The sequence below is a fragment of the Anopheles ziemanni genome, chromosome 2, assembly GCF_943734765.1.
Source record: "Anopheles ziemanni chromosome 2, idAnoZiCoDA_A2_x.2, whole genome shotgun sequence".
NCBI classification, from domain to species: Eukaryota; Metazoa; Arthropoda; class Insecta; order Diptera; family Culicidae; genus Anopheles; species Anopheles ziemanni.
The window spans coordinates 80516790-80540000 of NC_080705.1; the positions used below are offsets into that span (position 1 = coordinate 80516790).

Below are 23211 nucleotides of genomic sequence, written 5' to 3' on the forward strand. Positions count from 1 at the left end.
TGAATGTTGGTCCCCGAAAGGGGCAGACCAGTTCGTGGGGCCGCACTTTTTCGCTCAAGATGATCGTGTGCGATCTTGAACTTGAACGGTGTCACGCCGACGAAAAGCGACGACGGCTTGGCGTTGGCTTGTGGCTCGTACTGGCACCAGCAGACCAGTTTTCTCTGCCAGCCGAGAGGGATGATGGGCCAGGCTGGTTGAATTCTGGTCCGCTCGTTTTTGATTTACTTCTTTCGTACGTTTCCAGGTACGCCAGCGTCTACAGTGCGGAGGTTCCTACAGGTCCCCGGGATCAGGGTCATCTGTCACCGGCGGAGGACGCGCGCGCAGGAGAAGCCAACCGACGAAACCCATCCGTCCGCGGTTTTGCTTCCCAGAACAATCGAACGACTGGTCGGGGGGGAGCCCTTTGGGAAGACAATCCACCATAAACACCGCTGCGTGTTGCAGTGTCTCTCCCGCTTCTTTTCATGCGTATTTCCACCCATCTCACCCCACGCGCAGTAACGCTGACGAAATCGTGAAAAGTAACGATTTTTTTGTATGCAAATTGGAGCCCCCAAACGAACCGATCGTTCGTTTGCTCGAGAGGAAAAACATAATGCCGTACGCCCTACGTCAAATGATACACCTCTGTCTATGCCGATGCGGTCGTCTTATGCCGAAATAAAAAAAACACAACAATGGATAGTCGATGTAGGAAAATTATGGTTTCCTTAAACCCCTGCTCGCGCCACACAAGAGAAAGTCCACCCGGGGGCCGATCATCCGGAGTCATTATGACTGTCTGCATGTCTCCGATGCACTACTCATGTGCTTTTGTTCTTATTTCAGTGTTGATGTTGGTTCAATATTCAAAAATTCAGAAATCGACACCAATGGTAATTTTTTTTCCGTGACTGAACGAATAACATCCAAACAATGATTGAAGAAATGTAGCGCAACATATTATTGCTTTAATTTTCAAAAACGATTTTTAAATCTATGAAATATACGTATCTAATCATGACGTGTTTCTCAAGCCGAAGTTAATCAGCATATTCCTAAAACCTTTTTACGAAAAGTAAAACCACATCCGGATTTAACAGAAATACTGGTTTACCATTAAGGCAGATGCAATGCAAATGTTGGTTTCTATTATTATTTTTTATTATGTATGTAAATATTCTTCTACAAAAAATCGTTAGTGTTGGGCAAAGGAAATAGCAATACTCATATCCAAATCTGGGCCATCTTCATTTATTTTCAAGAAAAACATGATAGAGGAGGAACACCAAGGAGTTTTGCACTTTGATAATACAAAAGATTGTCATTTACATAATTTTTACAAAGCATATTTAAAAAAAAGAGAACTCCACCAACGTGTGATTCGTGGTGCCGCATTGATAAAAATTGTGCTCTAGTTAAATTTTCCATAAAAACCAACACTCGTAAAGTAACATTAAGTTTCGAACCGAATTCGACAATTTCGTTCCACTTCAGCAGCGTATTGTTCGGATCCGCGGCACCGAGATCTTCGGTTTCGGAAAACTCGCCGACACTATATGGTACCGCTACCCCCTCTACTACTCCCCCGGCCCAACTCGATTCCCGCTGACTAATTTTGCGACTCAAGCGGTGGAAATTGGTCGGATTTTCCGTGGCGGCGGCGGCGGCGGAGTTTCGCCCGACAGAGAGAAGAGAAAGCTCCCGCAAACGGGGGGCGCATTTCGGTCAACCGAGGGACGAACGGACACACGTTGAATCATCGGTGGGCAAACTCTTCCGCCCCAAAACAGAAGATGAAGTGATCGTGCTTCATCGTGCACGGATAACGAATGATTCACTTCGCTCCCCCACGTGGCTGGAGGGGTGAGGAAAGCGCAATGAAGCTCGGCACACAACATTTGACTAATTGAGGTGACTGTTGGGAATGGCCGCCCCCTGGCAATGGGCGGGTTGTTCCCTAGACGCCAGATCATTGTCTAGGGAAGTACCCGAAAACTGTACCATCGCGTTTTTCATCTTCATAATGAGCATCATGTAGTAGCACCATGGAGATGGGAATGAGGTTCGATGGTAGTGATGGAAGTAGGCTCTGCCTTTTTGGACGGAATCCTACAACACAAGGTCTTTCAAGCGGCTGTGATGGATGATGATTGATCCCCAAAATAGAGTTGAATCGTTTGAACGGGAGCACGAGCTTTACGAGGTTTGCGGCGTTTAGTAGGCTTAGACTGGGCAATTTTATTCTTGACCCGTATTTCGCTGAACAAAAACACTTTAAATTAACAGCATAAGAAACGCAACCAAAAATGGCACACTCGTCCGGGGGGGAAAAAAACTGCACGGTACGAGAAAGTTTTACCACGCCAGGGCCCTCCACGATCCGGATCTGGACGTTTGTTTCTCGCTCGGCGATGATCCCGTTTTTTTTTGTTAAACCCAGCCATGCCCACACCATGCCACCCGGGGGAAGCGAGGGGGATGGCAGTGCAGTGGCCACCGGATTGCCGAATTGTCGGGTAATTGCGGCGAGTGGGAAAACCCATTCGCCCGGAGAATGCCCGGGAATGAGCAGGAAACGAAATTAAAATAAACAAAGGAGAAAAGCAGCTGGCTCGGACACGGAAGCCCCAGAGATTCGTGGCCACGGTTTTTCGAGTGGGCCGGTCTCTGGAGGGAAAATTTGAACTGCTTCTTCTTCGCCCCACAAATGAAACCGGCGGCCAATGGCGGCCGGATGCTTATCTTAAACGCACTTACCTGTGCCAAATAGCAAATCCACCGCTGTTCCATGATGATGATGATGATGATGATGGTGATGCTGCCGCAGCCTACACTACCGATGGTTTTCCTGAAGTGTTTGAGGGCCTGCTTAGATCGATGAAGGGAAACACAAGTCGCGTGTGTGTACGAGCGTCGGTGCGTGTGCGTGTGTGTGTGCCTGTTTGCGTATAATTTCAGCAACAACACATTTCAGGCCAATTAACAAGCGGCAGGTTAACGATCGTCCGCGCGCAATTTTTTTTTCCTCAACCCTGGGTGGTGGGCGCGGGGGTTGGAAGAAGATCTTGGTTGGTCCGGGGTAGGCGGTTTGGAGTTGCCTCCGCCCGACTCGTCACAGACGGACACCGTCGAACACACAAGACGAGGAGCGCACAATCGCCTTCGAACACACACCGACCGGCACTGAATTCTTATTCTCGCTTCGCTCGTATCTTGTGCACTCTTTAGCAGGTCAATTACCCTGCTGCCTTATGCTGTTGATGCTGCTGTTGATGCTGCTGCTGCTGCTACTGCTGCTGCTACTGATGCTGCTCGAGAAGGAATAGGAAGGAGCGTTAAGGAGAAGAAAATAGCACTGAACCACTTTGCCTCTGGCCGAGGGGAATGCGGGACGCTTTTACTTCCGGTTGCCAACTGCTGCTGCTTGCCGAAGAATGGGTGATTTCTGTTAAGATATTCTTGCAACGGTAGCTTCAAAATGTGTACCCTGATTGGCGTTCGTTCCCCGGTTAAAACGTTTAACTTCAGGTTCGTGGATATTTTTCCTTGCGTGAAGATTTTAAAATGTCCTAAAAAAATTAATTTACTTTCGGTTCAATTCATCATCACCGGCAAGGAGTTCTTCTAAGGGATTTTCTTGTTCGCTTTTTAATTAACTGAATGTTTTCTAACGGAAAGGTTCACTCTCTAGCACGGAGGTAAGAAATCCGGTGCTGACGGTGCAGTAAATAGGTTGTTGCCTTTGCGCATCGAACAGGTACCACACGAAAGCAGGCAAAGAGATCGTGGGGTGCTGATCTCGCGGAGGGAAAAACCGAATCTCCGCACCCAACACCGACAGTCACAGGGACACGCATACACTGGTGAAGAGGATCCCTAGCCTCCGAGCAGGATGCACCTTAGCCTGTTCTCTTCAACACAAACACAAACACATACACATACACACGCACTGCACGTGATCCCTGGGCACGGTTCCAAACCCTCCGAAAGGTTCAAAACAATTAAAACACACACTTGCTATCCGCGATTCGGTCCACACCTGGAATCCGGACAGAATGTGACTCGTTCCTTTCGTGTTTCCGTCAGTTTAATGCAAGTGAGTCTTTTTGCCTTCCTCCGTCATCGAATGCGAACCGCTTCCGGGGATGGATGGTATGGTTCAAGTTCCTTGGGGAAGCACCAACCCGGGGGGAAGATCCGGGTCGACCCGGACACACAGCAAAGCACCCAGTAGCAGATTGAGAAAAGAAACGCTAAAGAAAATGCAGAAACCCGTACAAGCTCACTACGCGTACGCAGAAGAAATCCGTCCACACGAGCCGAACGTCGGGGCAGAACTGAGCTGGCGCAAATGAGGCGAACCTCTCAAATTAACACGCCGAGACTGTGGCGCAAAGGAAAAATGCGGTGGTGCCCAAGGGGTTCGGGTTGGTGGTATACCGCGGTACACATGCACGGTGGTGGTTTCCCACAACCACCGCCGGTAGCTTTCTCACCCAATCCTCTTCGGTCGTTCGTCAGTCTTTCTCTCCTTCTTCCGTTCCGGTTCTGGAATGCGCGCGATCATCGCTCGATCAACACGCGACGAGAGCGGAGAAGATGTTCCACTCACCTTTAGCATAAGGTCGAGAAAGCTAAACGCTTGGCGTACGACGCAGCAACATAAGATCCTCTCATATGATCGCGCAGCTCGGCGGATCTCTTGCTCGCTCGATCGCTCTCCAACATTCTCTTCAGCTTTGATGGTCTTCCTGCGCGTGCAGACCAACGGCGTTGAAGCCTGCTGGTAGCGATCATTCAACGCGCCATCCAAATCCGCGAGCTTTAGTGATAATCGTGGCGGTTTGAACATTTCAAATAAATACTCCCTACACTGGCTACATTTTGTACGACTACTTCAGCTCGGTCATCAGTGCGGAGATAAAACCCATAGCTCACCTTTTGCAATCGCATCAAGTTTCCCTTTTCAACGCAAGGCCTCTCCAATTGGCGAAAACAAGCTATTCCTTCGGTCAAGGAGCAATGGGTGGGAAAATCCCGGAAAACGCGCGGTTGGTTCAAGTTCAAGATGCGGGAAGGAAATGATACTCCGCAAAAGGAAAGACTTGAATGATTAAGAAGTCGCCTAACTAATGAATATTAAAGCCAGTTTGAACAATATCGACTTTCATTGAACGTTATTTATCAAATACCCGTTGAACATCAAACCGGCAATTGTTATAACAAAATACCAAATGGGAATACGAGTTTCTTCTTCGTCTTTAATAAGACTTGCTATTGCTCTGATTATTTTTCATTGTATTGTAGTGGATTGGAGTTAAATCGGAACGAATGGTTGAAGCTTAAACGTTGCCTCAAAGTCGCATGCCATGAATGAAAAACCTTTATCTGGCAACTTTAAGTTTAGTGTAACTAAGATGGTTGAATGTAATCAATCGATGAAAGTCGCTACCGTTTAAAATGGACTGAAAATGTTTTTAGGTTTCGGCTTTGCCTAACGCTACATATAAATAATTTCACACATAACAATTGAAATCGCAGATTCTATTGTGTGACAGATTTATTGTACTGTTTATGTATGTTTGTAACTGTTTTATATAATGACACAATAATCGTAGTTCATGTTTACCACTTTAGTTTTCACAATAGCATATTTTGTGATACTTATATACTCATTTATACTCAAGAACAAGATTGTTGTCCTGAATCTACTTCCTGTTTGGGTTGTGTGGTAAATTGATTCAAAACGGTTATAAAGGATAATGTACTCATACAGATAAAAAGTATACACCTGATCTCACTTTTGTCCACTGTCCATTATTTTACCCACAGATAGAGACTCCTCTAATGCAAAGAATGTGACGCTTATAAACTAGTACTGTTTGCACGAAGTACAATTTCTCGTTGAACAAGCATTGAACAATACGACTTCGTTACATATAATGCAGAAACCACTATTCAGACGGTAGCATATTTTTCCTTCTCCCAAACACACGCGCAGCTCCAAGGACCGACTAAACGTGAGACACTGGACAACAAATGAACGGATGATAAAATATACCCAAAAGAAGCGAGTGAATGTGCCAGGCGTTCTCTCCGTTGACGAGCTTGATGGTGCCTATTTTAATTGTCGAATTTGATCGAATTCACCGACGTATCGATCATCCCACCAAAGTATCCGGCGCGCTTCTTTTTCGTCTTCTCGTGGCGGAACATTTTACCCCTTACATTCTTCAGGACCATGTTCGCCTTCTCTCCGTAAGCACCATGGGCGTTTTTCTGGGAAATATAATGAACAAATAAAATTTGAAAACCTACGCCCGCCTATATATTATGCAGGTGACTAAACTATTTACAGTGAGACGTACATTGGAAACATAATTTACGACTAGCGATCATTCCCCGTTGACATTAACGGTTTCAGAGTGGCTTTAGTGCCAAGCATCTGACGCACTTCAGGTTCTTTGAGAAATTCGATTTCTTACAATCTGCACACACCCAATCGCCAGGCCTTCGAATTTTAGCTTGTTTTTTTGCTGCAGCTCTGGCTTCCTCTTCCTTACGCTTTTCTTCCTCTTTCTTACGCTTTTCTTCCTCTTCCTTACGCTTTTCTTCGATTTCCTTTCTTTTGCAATGACAAAAATCAAAGCTAGGCTTATTCCACTGCTGGCACTTCTCACATTGCCAAAAGAGGTTTCTGTTGACAACGCGAGCTATGACGTAGGGGGCATCGGTTTCGCACGTTTTACATTTATCCGACTGTCGGTTTTTCACGTCGTTTGATTCACCACAATTTTTACATTTCCAGCCTTTCCGAGCCAGTCTGCAGTGTGAGCATGCGGTTTGGGTGGTAAAGTTGATACCGGAACAACCGGTGCACTTCCAATCGCCATGGCGTGTGTTCATCTTTCTCGGCTCATTCGTTTGATTAGGATTTGGTTTTTGCTCCAGAAAGCTAATGTTTTTTTTCTAATTGATAGACAGGAGGAAGGTGAAGGATGAAAGAAGTGTGATTTACTTAATTCACTCAAATGGTTCCAAGAGAAGGAAGAAATCATAATCCACAGTTATTTGCATCCCGTATTGGGTTAAAACAATTGAATGGATATTTGGACCATTCGAAGATTTGATCCCAAATTTTACATCCTTTCGTAACCGATGATAATCTGTAATGTTTACCGGTCTATTGCAACTGATTAGGAAAGGGAAAACTAGCACCTGTCGCTAGTGACCAGTTTAGCGAGTATCGTGCTGAACCTAACCTATGAAGATAAGCAATCTTGTAGATTGGCGTGTTGCCCGTTGCTTTGGCCATGACTACCAATCGAGGGCTTTCTGTAGTGTTTTTCTGTCTTAAACACCAGTTTCCGTGCTTTTTTGTTTCGCGAATTGATGTAGCAAACAGGAATGACCAACAATCGTAAATTATGATTACCCCCATGCTCCCAAAACCTATCGTTGAAGCACCACGTTGTTTACTCACTACTTACCTTGGCTTCGTAGGAATTATCCTTCAGCCTTTTGTCGATCTGAATGGCTTCCTCTTTCACTCGGCGAAACCTTTCTACACCACGCTTCTCGTCGCTGTTTGTAAATGATTTCCGTCCACTTCCTCCAAACCCGCTGCTACTGGAGCCGTTCTGTTGATTGATTTTTTTTTTGTTCGGGGGCGTTTCAAACTGCAAACATGATTATTTTGAAAAGAAAAATAATGTTTTTGTAGTTGGTAACAGACAATTTTGGGCGCCAAACTGCAGTACGAAGAAATTTAAGTTACCTTATTGATGGTTCCTTCCTGATCAGCAGCTCGAACAAAGTTGCTGTAGGGTTTCTTTGCTGGTGCATTTACAGCAGGACTATCTTGAGCCTTGCGCTTTTGACCCGCCGCTTGTTTCGTGTCGCCAGAATTTGTCGCCTTTGTTGCGGCCGGTTTCGGTGTTGATGCAGTTAGAGTAGGTTTCTTAGTCGCCGGTTCCTCGTCAGAGCTGTCATCCGAACTTTCTTCGGATTCTTGTTTCCTTTTAGCGGCAGTGGATGATGCTACTGGTTTGGCAACTGAAGCGGCTGTAGGCTTCTTCGCCGTTTCCTTCTCCTCCTCACTGGATGAATCGTCGCTGCTTGATTCCTCCTGCTTTTTCTTCACAACTACCGGCACAACGGCGGGGGCCTTCTTTGCTACTTTCGTGGTAGAGTTCGCCGCGTCCTCATCAGAACTATCGTCCGTGCTGTCGTCCGAAGATTCTTCCTTTTTCTGGGCAGTACCAGCAGATGGTTTTGCCAATGCTTTAGCTGGAACCGCTGGTTTCTTTGCAGTTTCCTCATCACTGGAAGAATCGTCGCTGCTCGATGCTTCTTTTTGCTTAGTAACAGGAGCGGACTTCACCGGAGCCTTGGCCGATTTGTTTGCAGCTCCCTTCGCGGCTGGCTTCGCATCTTCCTCGTCTGAGCTGTCATCCGAACTGTCCGAAGATTCTTGGTTCTTAGCAGCAACTCCTGTTGGTTTTGCTACAACTGCTTTGGCTGGAGCAGCTGGTTTCGTTGCAGATTCCTCTTCGCTTGACGAATCCTCACTGCTCGATTCTTCCTGCTGTTTCTTAGCAACTACAGGAGCGACCTTAGCAGGTGTCTTAGCAGGAGTAGCTTTGACTGGAGCAGCTGGTTTCTTTGCAGTTTCCTCTTCGCTTGACGAATCCTCACTGCTCGATTCTTCCTGCTGTTTCTTAGCAACTACAGGAGCGGCCTTAGCAGGCGTCTTTGCTGGTGTTGCTTTCGCTGGAGCAGCAGGTTGTTTTGCTGGTTCCTCTTCGCTTGATGAATCATCGCTGCTCGATTCTTCCTGCTGTTTCTTAGCAACTACAGGAGCGACCTTAGCAGGTGTCTTTGCTGGTGTTGCTTTCGCTGGAGCAGCAGATGTCTTTGCTGGTGTTGCTTTCACTGGAGCAGCTGGTTTTTTGGCTGTTTCCTCTTCGCTTGATGTATCGTCGCTGCTCGATTCTTCCTGTTGTTTCTTAGCAACTACAGGAGCGACCTTAGCAGGTGTCTTTGCTGGTGTATTTGCCAAAGACTTCGAAGCCGGCTTTGCATCTTCTTCATCAGAGCTATCATCTGAAGATTCTTGCTTCTTTTGAGCAACAGAAGCTGCTGGTTTTGGTACTACTTTTGCTGGAGTAGCTTTCACAGGAGCGGCTGGTTTCTTCGCAGTTTCTTCATCGCTGGACGAATCCTCGCTGCTCGAATCTTCCTGTTGTTTCTTAGCAACTACAGGAGCACCTTTAGCAGGTGCTTTTGCTGGTGTATTTGCCGAAGCTTTCAACGCCGGCTTTGCATCATCTTCATCAGAGCTATCGTCCGAGCTATCATCCGACGATTCCTGCTTCTTTTGGGCAACAGGGGCTGCTGGTTTCGCTACTACTTTAGCTGGAGTAGCTTTCACAAGAGCGACCTTAGCAGGCGTAGCTTTAGCTGGCGCTGCAGTCTTCGCCGCCGGTTTCGGAGTATCTTCCTCTGAGCTATCATCCGAGCTGTCTGAAGATTCTGCCTTCTTGGCAACAACTCCTGGCGATTTTGCTACTACATTAGGAGTAGCCGGTTTCTTGGATTGTTCTTGCGCCTTTCCGTTAAGGACCGGTTTGCCGTTGAGGACCGCTTTACCGTTGGCCGTTTTGTCAGGTTTAGTAGGGACCTACATAAAATAAAATTTGATGATATGAGAAAAAATATGATACGACCGAAAGCAGAACTGGAATAAAAATCAATAAACATATTATTCGCCACCTTTTTGATGAAGAATAATACCACACAGAAATAAAAGCCACTCTATCGATTGTTTTCGGTGTTAAGTGAGATAATTGTAGTTGTATATTTGTATGACAATATAGAAGAGTGTAGTTATAAACACCAGCAATAATACAAACTCTATGTAATGTATTAGTTGCCCGATGCAGTACAATTTTGTTTCTCCTAAACGTCTGGGGCTGTGGAGGGGGTTCAATCCTTATTTTTTTTGTGTTTCAGAACACACAAAACCTTCATCTTAATTCTAGAAAAATCCTTATCTTGTTGATTCGTGAATTATAACATCAACTAGTGACGCATGACATCGGTTTTAACTTGTCTTCTCTTGAATGCCGTTCATGTGCATGTCAATATGCCTCACTTCTGAACGGTTCTGATCTAAAACTTCTATCCTGTAATAAATGCCACGTCTGTCTAATATACAAAAAGCATATCCTTTCAACGCAGGGCTCAAACAAATAGGGAAATGGCCGCTCCTAAACTCGATACCCGAGGTGCTTTGTTGCTTTTAGAAAATGTTGTGTTTGTTTTGCTTAAAAACAAAAAAATACAATCTAAATCCTCTGAACTCAAACATTATAACTAACAGGATATATTGAATTGACCAACTGAATATGGTCACTACTCATCGAAAGTTTTTCTGTTGTTGCCGCCCCCAGCACCTCCTCGATTGAAGCCTCGGCCTCCTCCCCGACCTCCTGCCCCACGTCCACCGGGACCTCCACGTCCCCCACGGCCACCGCCGAATCCACCACCACCTCCACGGCCACCACCAAATCCACCACCACCTCCACGGCCACCACCAAATCCACGACCTCCACGGAATCCCCCGCGGCCGCCGCCACCTCGTCCTCCTCCTTCACCGAAGCTTTTCCGTTCTGGACGGCCGGTATCGTCCGGGTTTTTCGTTTGACACTTGAAACAACTCCAACGGCTTGCAAAATTGGAGAAGCTGCAGCTTGGGCATGCCCAGTTCTCCGCAGGTGGATCCGGATTGGCTTCCTGGCACTTGTAGCAGTTCGCTCGGCTTCGGAAGTTGGACATTCCACAGCTCGGGCAATCCCAATCTCCCGGCCTCTTGTTATTCGACTGGTCACCGTTGTCGTAACCGCCGAACGATTTCCGGTCGTTTTGGTGCTGTCATAATGAATGCGAGAGAATCGAGAAAGAAGAGAAATAGAGAAAAATATTAGCACTTGCGTTCAACATCGTTTGATATAAAATTAAAAAATACCCGTACCGTTATGGCCGTTGTTTGCCACTTTCCACAGCCCACAGTTACACCATAAGGAACAATCTTAGTTTAAACAAATAAGCGGAAAAGCAATCCGAAAAACAACATAGCAGTTGTTGAGATTTTTGTGTTGAACAAAAATGAGATACGGTATGTTTAGTACACGGAAACTAAAACAAACCTGTACAAAAACGACAACGGCAAATAAAATATGAAGTGCACTTTTCTCTATTTCTGTTCTTCCCATCGGTAACTGAAGGGGAAAATAAACCAGCTATTCTGATACTACCAAATACAATTGGAAGAATCGTCGCATGCGCATTACACGGATGAACTGTCCGGAATCTTTGCCAACACAGGAGGGTGGTCAAGGATAAAACCATTCCCAAAGAAAGGCGCGATTCCCTCGTGGTTTTCTGTAGGAGCATCTGATTAAGGGAGTAGAAGTCGTTATTGATCTCTTCTAAGCCCTCCTGAAGAGCTCCAATCAATTGTGTTTCGCCAAGTCCCCCCCCCTCTCTCCACGCCAAGAAGAAACATACACTAACGGCCCTGACAATCCTTACAAGACAGTGACAAGGAATGCCATGGGACTGCGTTTCCATGAGATAAAGCAAAAGTTCGAAATTAATCTCGCCTTTCAATGATTATGGCCACAACTGTGTTTTTGTAGATTGCGTTCAAATTGGTTTATCGTTAACAAACAAAAAACATAAAATTATACTTCACTTACCTTGCCTTGAGGCTGCTGCTGTTTGTTTGCTTTCTTCGCTGGAGGTTTCTGCTCTTCGGCCTCTTCCTCTTCCTCCTCATCCTCATCTTCGTCGTCTTCATCATCCTCCTCTTCGTTGTTCTGCTTTTCGTCGGCCTTGCGTTTTTGTCCCGGCTTAACAAGCGGCAACTGTTTGGGCTTTTCATCTTCCTCCTCATCCTCATCGTCATCATCCTCATCATCATCATCATCGTCGTCATCCTCGTCATCGTCATCCTCTTCCGCCTGCTGTTGCTTGGCCACTACCGGGGACACTTTGTTGACCGGGGCTTTCACTGCTGGCGTATCCTCCTCTTCCTCACTGTCATCTTCCTCCTCCTCCTCATCATCATCGTCATCGTCGTCATCATCATCTTCCTCCTCTTCCTGCGATGCAGCAGCCTTCTTTCCATTGGCAGCCGCATTGCCGTTCGTGGCGGCCTTACCGTTGGCCACGGGTTTTTTCGCCGGCGTTACTGCCGCCTGCTCTTCCTCCTCATCATCATCGGAATCTTCCTCGTCTTCTTCTTCAGACGATTCTTCCTTTGCTCCGGCTTTGCCGGGCAACACAAGCTGTTTCTTGGTGGCCTGATAGTGCTTCACGATCTCACCCAGACGGGGTGAACCTTTGGGGAGTTTCGGCTGCGAATAAATATTGGTAACAAACAAATTATAATTACAGAAACTAACAAACCACTATAAAAAGAATACAAGAGAGTAAACATAAGCTGTTTGGAATCGGTGCCAAAACAAGAATAATAAAAAATTCATTATTCTCTAAGCAAGTCACGATTCCCGCGTGGTTTTATCTAGGAGCATTGGAATGAGGGAAAAGAGTGTGAATTATAACCTCCAACCCTACTGTGCATAGCTCCGGAACCAGGAAGTATTAAAAATTACACCGAATTTCAAGGTCTCCCGCGTCAACCAAAACCACGCGGTCATTGATGAAGCGGACGGATGCATGGATGATCGATGCGGGGGGTAGCCGTGGGGTAGAAAACGCGTGTGCCAGCAATGATAGCTAACACGAGGTATTGAAGACGCCATCTTGATTTTCTACGAAATCATCATAAAAATGCCTAAAAACCACATTTCGGAACAACATTTCACTGTAGTGATGATTTCAACCTGAAAATGCATCTACAGATCTGTCCGATTTTCATTTTTCACTCGAATTAAGCTACTGCGTCACACCTCATGCCAACACGTGTTTTCACAGCAAAAGCCCCCGGCCGGTGCTCCGCATTGAGGTTAAGAGTCGCACTATTGTCGCCTTCTGCCCACTTCAAAGGAACACGCCCAGCACGATGAACCACTTACCGATTTGTACTTTTTCTGGTAAATATCTGCCAAGGTTTTATCTTTTGTCGCCAAATGTTCTAGCACGAGCGCATCGAGGACAGTTTCACTTATTGCAGCCATGATGAACAAATGAAAAGACAGACAATGAACTGCACTGCACGATGTCTGTCACAAGAATGTGCTTCGAACTGGGAAATGCGGAACTGCGACTGTCGTTCGCAAACTGACAGATCAAAACTGTCAGCAGTGTTGCCAGTAGTGATGGGTTCTCGGAACCGCACCCACCGCCCGGAACTACTACCGAACACCTTTAACACGTTGACTGCCATGGCTATCATTTTTGATAGCCAGTGATGTTTCCTGGGGGGCCATGGCTATCATTTTTGATAGCCACCTACCATGATTTTTGAAGTACTATATCTTCTAAATGACAACTCTTACCTACAAATCCTTTGGTAGTTACATAGTTTCATCTCTTGTCTAGCTTAATTTGTGGTTGGTTTTACAATAACTGTGGTATGAAAAAAGTTACAAGCTGTTTTAGTGGAAGGTTTTTGTTTATTGAATCACATGTGAATCGCTTTGTCTCTTTCGCTAAATGTCGTTGCGTGTCTATTGGGTGAACGAGACGGATGCAGTCACGCTGCTAATACGTAAGCCGTTTATTGGAGAAATCTTGAGGCGCTATATATTTAATAATAACGCCAATAGAAATAAACAATAAGGTGTTAAAGGCAAAAAACCAAAAAAATATCAATTGCCGAGCTGTGTGTGTGCGCTTCGAGCACCTGTGCACTTCCCAGCAGGCCATGGCTATCAAAAATGATAGCCAGCGATATTGTATGAAGAAAAAGTTTGGCCTGCCGGGAAACATGACCAAAATAAGCGTGGCAGTCAACGTGTTAAACCGGCTCCGATTCCGGCTTAGGCTAAGAGGTGAAAGAAGCCTCCCGGCTCAAAACCTCTATAAATAATTAAATCATCATCATCCGGCTTAGGCTGGTGTCATTGCTTTACCTTCTTCTTCTTTCGCTATGCGAGTCGGGGTATATCCTCCTACGCTAAGTCGAACGTTTGTTCCCTTACTCGTAATCAGAGGCGTACCGACTCTGTCCGAACTCCTATGAAGGGGCTCGTCCTTTAGGACCGGCTAATAATAGCCATATGTCCACCCGCCGGCCACGGGAGGGATAATTCCTTCCGTTGTCAGGACACAAGAACTCGTGGTCCGCTTGATTGACTCAAACAGAACGAGATGTGCGGCAGCTAGGATTTTTCTGACCTGAGCTCCAGCTCGGGGTGACCACGCGGTCGTGCCGTAACCTTACTTTTCCGCTAACCCTTTCAGGAAACTTGTGCACTGCTAACATCCGCTCTGATGCACTACCGAACTGAAACTCGTGCATTGCTTTACCGCTGTCAACAAACAATCTGTCAACAAACAACTGTCTGTTGTATTCTGTGTGTTATCTGTCAATAAAGTTGGACTTTATAAACTCGGATTTGTGGCTTTCATTTAAGAAAAATAATAAAATTTATTTAATCGTCGTAGAATTTGAAAAAATACAGAAAAATTGGTGGACCTGTCGTCCGACAAAACATCGTGCGATAAAGCACTGACACCAGCCTTAGTAAAACCCACGATTCCTTCCGGAACCGTCCGGAGCCGCTAGTCGGCAGTTGGAGCCGGCTCGGGACGGCTCCGAACGGCTCCAGACGGCTCCGGACGGCTCTGGCTCCGGTCAGTTCCGGACGGCTCCGGATGGTTCCGAGCTCGGAGTATTGCACCTACCCTATGGAGCCGCTTCCGATATTGGTGGATCATTTGGAAGCGGCTCCGATTTTTTGTCGAATCTACCCACCACTAGTTGCCAGGCGATGAACAAGGTTAGTTGAACAAACAGTGCGGTCATAATTTAAAATAACTGCTGAATAACGACAGTAGAACATATTGTCGCGATAATAAAGACCAAAATAGTCATAGAAATAATAGTTCTAAAAAAGTCATAATAGTGTAGGCCAAAATAGTACAAAGTGCTCAAAATATAGTTCAATTTTATCCACAAAATAGAACTTATCGTTTTGCACGCCAGCATGCTTTGCATCTGTCATTTGACCAATAAAAATGGCGCGATTGCAATGAAAGCGCCAACGGCAAATGTCAACCGGCAGAGACGCAATAACATACGATTCCGTGTTATGTTTAGTAAAATGTTGATTATTTCGTCCGCGTCGCGTTTATTCATGAAGTTTTGTAGTTCTGTTTAGTGCTCCGTTTCCTCCAGTTAACCATGGTTTTGGAAAATAGTGTAAGCTTTTTACGCAGGTTTTTGCTGCAGGTAGTTTGATTGCAGGTACAATCTCGATATTAATTTTTTCTCCACCGTTTCAGGTGCGTTTGAACGTTAATGGTGTTAAGCACGTCCTGCGTGGTGGCATTGTCGTAATCGGATCTTCGAAAAATGAACGCTACAATACCTTACTGATCGATGACAAGGTAAGAAAGTTTATTTTATTGCACCTGTTTGATTCATCCATCGAGTTTCATACTTTCAAGCGGATGGAACCGTCGTACCATCGTTGAAATTCAAAATACCCCAAAACGGTTCGTCGCTAAGGAAGTCGGCCGTCACGATGGAACTGTTGGGAAAGCCTATATCTAAATAGCTGATCCTTTCCGCGTCCTTCTGGGCTGCGAGCAGTTGCTTCCCGAATCGGGGCTGTTGTCCGTAAGCGAACGATTCGTACATATCCACAAACTTAGAAGCCATCGTTAGCTCCTCCACTGTGTACGGGGCGTCTTTGCGTAAACTGCTCGGTAAAATTAGCAGGATGTCTTCACCGTGTGGCACACCGAGAAACTTTGCTGATCCTGAAAGGGCTTCGGATAGTCCGTAGGTAGTTTTATATCGGTCGAGGTAGAAGTACACGGAAATGTGAGGCTGCATCAATTTTGCGAGCTCCGTGATACCGGCGAAGAAGAGGCGATTCGAAACCATCTGCAGGAGAGGTGTAATGTAATTGTTAAACTACGGTCCATTTTAGCAACCCGGTTTACCACCCACCCTGACAAAATGATGGAAATTGTGCTCGTGCAAATTTTCCTTTCCCAAATAGCGCATTCTTATAACGTCAGACAGGGCATCTCGCGAGTGAACATCCCGTACGGCGTACTTATAATCCAGGATACTCGGAAGCACATCATTCCAACGTTTGTTTATGTGTTCCAGGTAGCTTGCATTGCCGAAGAACTCCGCCGCTGGGTAGAGACCTTCCGCCTCCGTTACGGAAAGGATTAGTGGCACTTTATTGAACTTTCCGCGACGCGTCAGCTCACGTGGATGTTCCGCAAGGAACGGCTGTGGGTTGTTTTTGCCATGCTTCTCCACAACCACACCCAACGGGGAGAAGGGATTGTAGAGAAAATCTTGCAGTTTTGCCACTTGTCGCACTATTTCCCTTGCCGGTCGCTGGCGTAAGCATTCCACCAACGCTCTACTGTTGTTCGTTGGGCATCCCAAACCGGAAGCGATCAGGTTGGCCTTCTCCGCGGACCGCTCCACCATGACCCAAGGATTAAAGGCGGATCCACTGTGATCGATCGCACTACGAAACAGCCCTCTCGATAGGGGAGAAAGCATGTGCAGATGAACACTGGCACCACCGGCGGAAAACCCGGACAACGTTACCCGGCCTGCGTCCCCACCGAAGTACTTGATGTTTTTCTGCACCCACTGTAGTGCCGTCACTTGATCTTTCAGCCCAAAATTACCCCCGACCACGTCGTCTTCGGTGCTGAGGAACCCGAGCGGTCCCAAACGATAGTTCACCGTCACGAATATCAGTGGCCGCTGGAGTAGGAAATCTGGCCGAAAAAAGCCCCCACCACCGTACATGAAAGCACCACCGTGCAGGTGTACGATCGTCGGGAAAGGATCATCGCTTGGCGTTAGGCTAGGCGTATACACGTTTAGGAACAGGCAATCTTCTTCTCCGTCTATTTTGTCGTCACCCGGCTTGAGATGTGACCACTGCAGGCACACCGGTCCAGTTTGGGTCGTATTTCTTGGCTCGTTCCACCGCTCGTCGAGCAGTTCCGAGGGGGCAAATCGAAGGGAACCGAGTGGTGGCTTCGCGTACGGGATACCCTCGAAGGCGATATGATTCGATCGCTGCTCTCCAACGATTGGACCATTTTTTATGGTCACCTTCACACTGTTTGATGCTGCGCCATCGAAGAAAATTAAAAGGAATGCAACATTTTGCGCCCAAAACAAATATAACCTCGCCGAGAACATGATTTCGTCCTCGAGAGAATGGGCAGAGAGGAAGTGTTGACTGCAGGAGAGAAGAATGAAAACTGACGGAAGCGATAGGGAAATGATGATTAGGCAACTTCTCGATCGACTGGTTCACTTTATTTGACCATGCCCAACCGGACAAATAGATCCGCTTATCAACTTTCGGCTCATTAGGCAGTTTTCCTTTCTCCGTTATCTCGTGCTCGTCTTAAATTTGTTCCACGTGCGCACCCGATTATTGGAATCCGTAAAAGAACTTCAAAGCTCTGTATGTGTCGACGGATTGATAGCGGGTTTCTTTACCGTTGGATCCTCGTTAAAGTTAAGCGTATCCCAAAACTGTTCGTCTCCCACACCGTATGCCACCTTCACCTCACTACAGTCTGCTCCACAAGGCGGTGGAGCTTTCACCTCTAGGAATTGCAGCTTCCCGGTCACATTCTGCAGTGGCAATGCGTCCGGTCCGTACGCTGGTTCCAAACCCCGGGAGAAGCTATCGTACAGGGTGACAAAGTTGGACACAACACGCAGCTCCTTGTCGGTGTACGGATGGTTGTCCCGGATGGAGCTGGGGAAGATGAGTACCGTGTCTTCACCGTGCGCGACGCCGTAGTTTTCTTCCGATCCGGAAAACAATTCACCGATACCGTAGACCGCTTTGAAGTTGAAGTAGTAGAAGTACACGGGAATGTGCGGTTGCAGCAGCTTGGCCGCCCGCGTGGTGCCAGCGAAAAAGAGACGGTTGGAAAGAATCTGACAAAAATCACCGGTTAAAAATGATTCCGGAAGTTTCACAAAGAAAGCACCATCATCCCTAGGGATCTTGATAAGAAATGGGCAGTAGTAGTTCTTTCGAAGAACTTTTCCTAACATGTTTATACTTACCGAGACAAAATCCCGAAAATTGTCCATCGTAAGCTTGCGTTCTTTGCCAAAGTAGTGCTCACTGATCGCATTAGAGAGTTGGTCGCGTTCCTTCGCATCCGGGACAGAAGACTTGTAGTCCAGTATGGCTGGCAGCAGCTCGTTCCAGCGCCTATCGATTTCGGGCAAATACTCCGGTTTGCTAATGAATTCGGCCCCCGGGTACAACCCTTCGTCTTGCGCGACGGACAATATCAACGGCACCTTGGTGAGCTTGCCCTTACGGGAAAGTACGGCTGGATGGTCCACGAGGAACGGTTTCCGGTTGAGCTTACTTTGCCTCTCGATCACAACTCCGAGCGGCGAGAACGGACTGTAGAGATAGTCGAGCAGAAGTGGCACCTGGCGGACGATCGCCTCGGCCGGACGTTCGCGTAGACAGTTTAAAAGCGATTGGCTCCGATCGGTTGGGCAGCCGAGGGAGTGTGCGATCAGGTTCGCTTTCCTGGCGGAATCTTCCGCCATGACCCACGGATTGAGGGCGGTTCCACTGTGGGCGATTCCGTTCTGGAACAACCCGCGCGACATTGGCGAGAAGTAGTGTAGATGAACACTGGCACCGCCGGCGGAGAAGCCCACTATAGTGACCCGCTCGGGGTCGCCACCGAAATGGTGAATGTTTTTCTTTACCCACAGCAGGGCCGTCACTTGATCTTTCAGCCCAAAGTTCCCGGGAATCACATCGTCCTCGGTACTTAGGAACCCGAGCGGACCGACCCGATAGTTGAACGTGACCATAATCATTGGCTTCTGCAGGACGTGTTTCGGTGAGAAGAATCCTCCGCCACCGAACATGAACGCTCCGCCATGGATGTACACTATGGTCGACAGGGTATCCGCCGGCTTTCCCGGTAGCTCCAACGCCGTTGTGTACACATTCGCGTACAGACAGTCTTCTTCGCCGAACAGTTTGTCCTCGCCGGGAATCGTGTGGCTCCACTGCATACAGTACGCGCCCAGCGTGGTGGCGTTCCGTGGTTCATCCCACACAGCGTCGTTTAATTCCGGCGGCGCCAAACGTCGCTCACCGATCGGAGCCTTTGCGTACGGTAGTCCCTCGAAGGCGTAGTAATTATCACGCCGCTCGCCAACGATGGGACCATTGGAGATGGTAACCACGGGGTGGTCCGACTTGGCAAACGCCTGCCAAACGATGCAGCTAATCAGCAAAAGCAATCCGACGAACTTCCTCCCAGGCAGCTTCATTTTGAAATGACACGGGATGAATGTTGTTTCACAGTTTCTGTGAGGCATGGTTGGGTTCTAAAAATACCCTATAATCTTATCAAGTTACCGACGAACGAACATAAGCGGGGGCAACGATTCCGATACGCGAACCGAAGCCTCCGGTAACTCGGTTAGGTATGTTTACCATATGTCAGTACCTGCCGGGTTACGATGCTTGCCAATGGCAATATCAGGTAAGCTTCTGCAGCAAGCACCCGGCAAACAGCTAGCACGCAGCTATCTTATCTGGTACGTCCTTATTCCGTGCGTATGCCTAGGAATCGGTCCATGAATTGAATGCGAATCCGCGCAGCCTATCCGGATTACCGGAGCGTTACCGCTTGGATGTTACATATCGCCTTGTGGGTATTTAATTCGAAGACAATTATTATTTTTCTATCCCAGCCACTCATTGTAGAACCTCGCATTTCATAAGCGCATAATTTATTACCTTAGAAGCTAATTATTCAACATTATGTATTTTATGCGGCGACATTTGTCTCTTCTATTTATTTATTCACTTCTTGCTTAAGTATTTAAGGATTCTGAAGACGCATGCAACCTAAAGCTCGTCATGCGACGGTACAATTTCGTACGGTGCGTCGTTAAAATCGAGACTACTCCAGAATGCTTCATCACTCATTCCGTTCGCTCGTACCGTTTCCCCGGTCGGGTAGTTAAGTTTAAGGAAGGTAATGGTTTCCTGTGAGTCTTGCACTGGCAATGCGTCCGAACCGAACGTGGGTTTCTGCCCGCTGGCAAACGCTTCGTACATGGCCACAAACCGATCGACCACTTCCATTTCCTCCTCCGTGAAGGGTAGCTGCTCCCGGAGGACGCTGGGGAAGATAAGCAACACATCGTCACCATGGGACACCCCCAGAAGGCCGGGTTCATTCCGATGTGACAGGGCTTCCCCGACGCCGTACCGTGCTTTGTAGTGGTCCAGGTAAAGGTAGACCTCCGTGTGGGGTTGCATCAGTTTGGCCGACTCGGTCACTCCCGTGAAGTACAACCGGTTCGAGATGATCTGCAAAAGCCGGTGGACCAACAATTTTAATGTAAAAAAACTGTGTTCTGATACATTAAAGCTCCTAACTAAACTTACCCGTATAAGATCGGAAAAGTTGTCGAGGGATAGTTTGGTTTCCGGTGCGAAATAATGCGCCCGAATGGCTTCCGAGAGACGATCCCGCTGCCGCGGATCGGGGACGGACGTTTTGTAATCCAGAATGCTCGGTAAAAGCTCGTTCCATCTCCGATCGATCGCGTCGAGATGCTTCAGATCGCTGATAAACTCCGCCCCCGGATACAACCCTTCGGCTTCCGTGACCGACAGTATCAGCGGCTCGTGAGTGAACTTCCCCGAGGTCATAAGCGTGCGTGGCGTGTCCGCCAGGAACGGGTGTGGATTCAATTTTCCCTCGCGCTCAACCACCACTCCGAAGGGCGAGAAAGGATTGTACAGGAAGTCGAGGAATCCGGGCACCTGGCGGACAATATCTTCCGCCGGTCGCTTGCGTAGACACTCGAGCATGAGGTCGGTTTTGCGAGTTGGACAGCCAAGGATGGAACTGATGCGGATGGCTTTTTCCAGCGATCGTTCCGCCATAACCCAGGGATTGAGGGCGGTTCCACTGTGACCGATGCCGGAAGCAAACAACCCACTCGATAGCGGTGAAAGGTAGTGAAGATGCACACTGGCCGAGCCGGCCGAATAGCCCACGATTGTAACCCGCTCGGGATCGCCGCCAAAGAGGTGAATGTTTTTCTGCACCCACTGCAGGGCCGTCACTTGATCTTTCATTCCGAAGTTCCCCGGTATCACGTCATCCTCGGTGCTGAGAAACCCGAGCGGACCGAGCCGATAGTTGAACGTGACCAGCACCAGTGGGCGACGCATCACATGATCCGGTTGGTAGAAACTCCCGGTGCCGAACATCAGTGCCCCTCCGTGGATGAACACGATCGTCGGTTGTTTTGCCGACCGGTCGATCGTTCGCGTGTACACATTCAGGAACAGGCAATCTTCCGCGCCGACCAGCTTATCCGTGTCCGGTACGAGATGATCCCACTGCAGACAGACCGGACCGAAGCGGGTAACATTCTTTGGTTCACTCCACCGCTCGTCGTTTAACTCGGACGGTGCGAACCGGAGCTTTCCAACCGGTGGCTTCGCGTATGGAATGCCCTCGAAAGCGAAGTATTCTCCCCTCTGTTCGCCGACTATGGGACCATTCTTGAGGTTCACCAATGTTGCGCTGGCACTTGTGAAAAACACGAGCAACCATAAGCTGGCCGTTACAAAACCTTGCACTAACGTCGTCGTCGTCGTGTATCGTTCCTTCATTGCAAACGCGGAATGCTGGTTAACCTCTGGCGATCGTCACTGCAAGACTATAAGGAGGCTTGCGTCTTATATTTCCCCTTCGCGGGTTCTGAATGTTAACGAGATAAGCTCATAAACACAGGCCCACTCTTATCGCTCCAATGGAACCGAAGCGGAGGCTGCGTTGCTCGGTGTGGGAAATGGGGAAGGGCAAACCGTGGGAGTTCGTATAAACACTGACCATTTAGGGCTATTGTGTTTACTTTATTGAGACCACTCGAATTCTCACCCGGCACACATTTAGAATACAGATTAACTTTCGTTAGGATCGTTATGATAGTTAGTACTAGTTTTTTTATTCGTTTTGCAAAGAAGCTCGGTCCATACGGTTTGATGTTATTGTTTCCGTTTCCTCTATAGTGAACCTGGTTCCGAAGCTGATATCGTTCTTCCATGCTTCATCCTTGTCTATTATTTGTTGCCTAAAAAGTGAGCAGATTAAACTGAAATCCTTCCCACGACACGCGTAGCATAATTAATACATACTGAATCCGGCAATCGGTGTACCACCACATCTTTCTTTGAACCCGCGTGCAGCCGTATCCCGACTCGGTGGATTCCTCGAGTGTGGCCGATTTTGCTTCTACCAGTGTGGTCGAAATCTCGGAATGCTTTCCCACCGAAATGTTGTATTTTTCCGACTCACGTTCAATTTTCAATATAAACTGCACGAGTAGTTCGTGTTGGCCTGACCGCGACGCAGCCTCACCAGTCCTGCCCTCCGACCAATGGTGCCCTCCATCGGAGCCATTTTCGTTGTCCACCGTCCGATCCTCGTATAGCTTGTTGGGCTCGTCGAACTTCCCGCGAAGCACAACCCATCCTTCGCCGATGGTATACTTAACTTCACACTGTACCATAAAAGGATACCTCGAGTTGCCGAACGCATCGATGCAAAACGTGTCGTTGGTAATGGTCGATACAAAGCAGGACCGTCTCTTGTACTTCTTGCCATTCGGTGAGCGCACCGGCTTCAGGCCCTCGGCGTGCCAACTGTGCCTTTTCTTGCCACATTTGATCATTTCCATGCGATCGTTCAGTTGCTTCACCTGGGTTTTCATTTTATCGCACATCTCCTTCTCTTGCTCCTCCGTTGTATCCTCGATGAACAGTATCATCTTCTCCCACTGGTCGGTGTGATGCTCTGGGGCGAGTTTAAGATTTTCCACTACCTCCCGGCGAAAGCCTACCACCGTGCCAATGATCGCTTCCATGACGCTTGAAATACTGCCCTCGGTCACCATCGATGTCCACTCGAAGGCCATTGTGGTGTAGAGTGTGAAATGTTTTACAGTAC

The 23211-nt window shown here is 47.6% G+C and overlaps 3 protein-coding genes across 3 annotated transcripts; all 3 read right to left on the bottom strand.

The window, feature by feature from the left end:
* Nucleotides 1-5805: 5805 nt before the first annotated feature.
* LOC131294492 (nucleolar and coiled-body phosphoprotein 1-like) lies at nt 5806-13249 on the bottom strand. Its single transcript, XM_058322538.1, has 7 exons — nt 13092-13249; nt 11751-12410; nt 10409-10920; nt 10145-10175; nt 7766-9670; nt 7479-7667; nt 5806-6267 (listed from the first exon to the last, which is right to left on the bottom strand). Exons 1-7 carry the CDS (start codon nt 13191-13193, stop codon nt 6112-6114), a joined length of 3555 nt encoding a protein of 1184 aa, XP_058178521.1. The 5' UTR covers nt 13194-13249; the 3' UTR covers nt 5806-6111.
* Nucleotides 13250-15625: 2376 nt separating this feature from the next.
* LOC131294493 (venom carboxylesterase-6-like) lies at nt 15626-17371 on the bottom strand. The gene is made up of 2 exons (XM_058322539.1): nt 16139-17371; nt 15626-16072 (listed from the first exon to the last, which is right to left on the bottom strand). Exons 1-2 carry the CDS (start codon nt 17369-17371, stop codon nt 15626-15628), a joined length of 1680 nt encoding a protein of 559 aa, XP_058178522.1.
* A 261-nt stretch (nt 17372-17632) lies between these two features.
* LOC131294494 (uncharacterized) lies at nt 17633-21875 on the bottom strand. Its single transcript, XM_058322541.1, has 4 exons — nt 20634-21875; nt 20112-20555; nt 18260-19498; nt 17633-18127 (listed from the first exon to the last, which is right to left on the bottom strand). Exons 1-4 carry the CDS (start codon nt 21873-21875, stop codon nt 17633-17635), a joined length of 3420 nt encoding a protein of 1139 aa, XP_058178524.1.
* Between the last annotated feature and the right edge of the window lie 1336 nt (nt 21876-23211).